This window comes from Rattus norvegicus, chromosome 2 (assembly GCF_021556685.1).
Source record: "Rattus norvegicus strain SHRSP/BbbUtx chromosome 2, alternate assembly SHRSP_T2T, whole genome shotgun sequence".
In the NCBI taxonomy this organism is placed as follows: Eukaryota; Metazoa; Chordata; class Mammalia; order Rodentia; family Muridae; genus Rattus; species Rattus norvegicus.
In genome coordinates, this window is record NC_141535.1 from 25,474,017 (window position 1) to 25,476,955 (window position 2,939).

Below are 2,939 nucleotides of genomic sequence, written 5' to 3' on the forward strand. Positions count from 1 at the left end.
GATTTACAAGGAAAAGGACCAGGAAATAGTCTGCTTTTCTTTTTTTCTACTTTATCTACCCTTTCTCTATGTACAAAACCTTTCTAGAACATAGACAAATTTCTCCAGCACCCAGATAAACCAAGTGTCTCTAGCTTGAAATCCTAGAATTGTTACCCAAATTCCTATATTTAACCCAGGATGGGGTATAAACGTGAAACCCAGTGAGGTAGACCTCTTTTACTCTCTGTGTCTGTGGCGTACTTACCTTCTGGAGCTCCTATGCCCAACCAAATCTCTCCAGTTTTATAGAATTCACTGTCATGGGACAAAGGCTGCAGCCTAGGCTTTCCACTGGTGTCATGGCGGAGCAGAAAGACATGGTATTTTACCTGCAATTTGTATCTGGATAGGTTTTGTCAGCCATCTTTACTGCGGCACACTCTCCGGCTTTTTTGTTGTGGTGGTGGTGGTTCTCTTTCTGTTTGATAGACTCTCTGACACCAGTTTAGAATATACAGGTGCTCAGGAACTGGGAGCCTTGGCCACTCCACCGTCAGTCTTCTGCTTGCTCTGCCCATGATGCCACGTGGCTTTTGCTCAGTGAGAAGCAAGAAAATGTGCCTGCGCTGTCTGTTTTGACACTTAAGTCCAGCTCCCTTAAAGGGTTCGTTTCCACCCCACCCACAGCAGAAAGCTCACTTCCTCTACTTTTTTTTTTTACACCAAAAAGGAAGAGTCTAGAAACACCTCTAAGCTTCTGATCAAGTTACGATGGCCTTCGCCCAGAGGCTTCGGCTCCCCAGTGTACCCTCATGCATGAACTGAGGACCAGAAGAGGGACACCGGGGAGAGTAGAGCCAGAGCTAGAGTTAGGAGGGGTGAAGCGTTCTAGGATGCTTTAGCTCTGTAGTTTTCCTGTCCTGTCCTCAGTTATTTTTCTCCCTTAACTCCAACATATTCCACACAAACAGAATAGGGAAACTAAATACTAATAGGAAAACAGGCTTTAAACTATCACAGTTAGATCATTGTAAGTTGTGGTTAAAGAAATTAGAAGAAAACAATCAATCAAACCAATAAAGTGCTTTCCTTTTATTCTTGTTTTTACCCAAATTTTCACTTGGTTAACAATACATACAATAGTTATTAAGGCCCAAACTTCTCTAACTACTGAGATAATATGGGTTTCTCTTATCCTATGCCTCCTCCTTGGTGGAATCAGAAGATCTACCCTGGGTGGATAACAGTTTTGGCTCAAGTTGGATCTGCTTGTGGCGGCTTCTACCTAAAGCTGCTAATGGTTCTCCTTTTCCCCACAAGAGATTTCTTTGCAACGCGGGCGTTGAAGCGGTTATTTCGAGCCTTCTTAGTAAGGCAATCATTAGGGCACCTGAAGATCTTTGGTTTCCTAGTAATCGTGCCTTCCGTTGTCTTCATAGTATGCTTGGAACCGTCCATCTTTTCTGCTTCCGCTAACTTCGGACATTTCTTGTCCTGCTCGCCACATTTCTTGTCCTGCTCGCCACATTTCTTGTCCTGCTCACCACACTTCTTGTCCTGCTCACCAGACGTTTGCAAAGGCTTCTCGTGCCCGGGTCCTGCTTCGTGGAGATGTAATTCCCTGAGGATATCCACCCTCTGTTGTAAGATCTGACATTCGTTCTCCAGCAGGGCTGCGATCAAATGCAGCGAGTGGGTGTCTTGGCTCAGTTTCTTCACCTGCTCCTCCAGTTTCTGCTTGGAGGGTACCTCGTTGTTTTGGGTTTGCGAACAGACTCGACTGCAGTCAACAATGTCTTTGATTTCTTTATGGCATTCCTGATATGATCTCATGAGTTCGCTGAGTTCATTGTGCTGTTTACTCCAGTGGTCTGCTTCCTGCAGTAACTGCTCCATATTGTTCCTGAGTTTTCTGTACTCTCCACGAATGTGAACTGACCCAGTCCGACGTCTTTTCGCGTTCAGCTGCACGCCGTCACAGCCTCTCTTTTCTTCTGAATTGCACAGGTCCCTTGCAAACTTTTGTACCATGTTCTTAGCACTATGGCTTTTGAATAACATCTCCTGCCTCATTGTGTTTTCTCTCTCTGGGTCGAAATGAATGAATAGATCATCTTTAAATCGAAGTTTATTTCTCTTATCAAAACCTCTGATGTTAAGTTCTGACAGGTCTTCAGGAATATAGGTATCATCAAAAGGATCCCCATCTGTAGTCTTCTCTTCAAAGCCTGCTATGTTTTTAAGAACATCTTTAACGTCTTTTAAGAGATTGCTAAATTTCTGTACCTTCCCTTGTTTTCTTATTGGACACATATTATTATTTGGTTCTGAGAAGGAGCTGCAGCAGAAAGTGGGGAGTGATCCGATTTCAAGGAGGGAAATGGTGATCCCAGTATTCGGTGGTTTTTGCTTAGCACAAGGAATAGGGCTAGGAGATGGAGAATGGGCAGGCATCTCAGATGAGCTGTCACTGTCTGCCATTGGGACCTGAGGAAAGCAGAAACCTTAGAGATTCCAGGAAGGACAGATGGCAGTCTCCTGTGAGTCGGTGGAGATGGTACCAAGCAGGAATTATGGACCAGAGTTAAGGACTGAGACCAGGGAGATGGTGTTCAGGTAGAAGGTTACATCTCAAACAGCCCAGGGGGAGGGGTTGGGAAGGGAGACCGGGAGCTGAAGCTCCATCTCCCTTCTGCTAGGCTTCTGGTATTTTTTCCAAGGCCCCAGCAACTGGGTCTTTATTCTGTCATTGCCCCTCTGGGGCAACACATTCTGTTTCCTTTACATCACAATGGAAGTCCCTTAAACTCCTGTCCCACGACTCAGACACCACAACCAACCTTACTCCTCCCTCATGAGACCTCTCCACTAGCCTGCCCCTCTTTTCTCAGCTCTTCATTCTAACGGCATTACAGTAATTTCCCTCCTCACCCTCCTACCTCCAACCTCACCATACC

At 45.4% G+C, this 2,939-nt stretch overlaps 1 protein-coding gene across 1 annotated transcript; it reads right to left on the reverse strand.

The window, feature by feature from the left end:
* Positions 1-1,059: 1,059 nt before the first annotated feature.
* On the reverse strand, positions 1,060-2,653 carry Spz1 (spermatogenic leucine zipper 1). The gene is given in 1 exon segment (NM_001024297.1): positions 1,060-2,653. A coding segment is annotated over 1 exon segment (1,200 nt). The 5' UTR covers positions 2,464-2,653; the 3' UTR covers positions 1,060-1,263.
* Between the last annotated feature and the right edge of the window lie 286 nt (positions 2,654-2,939).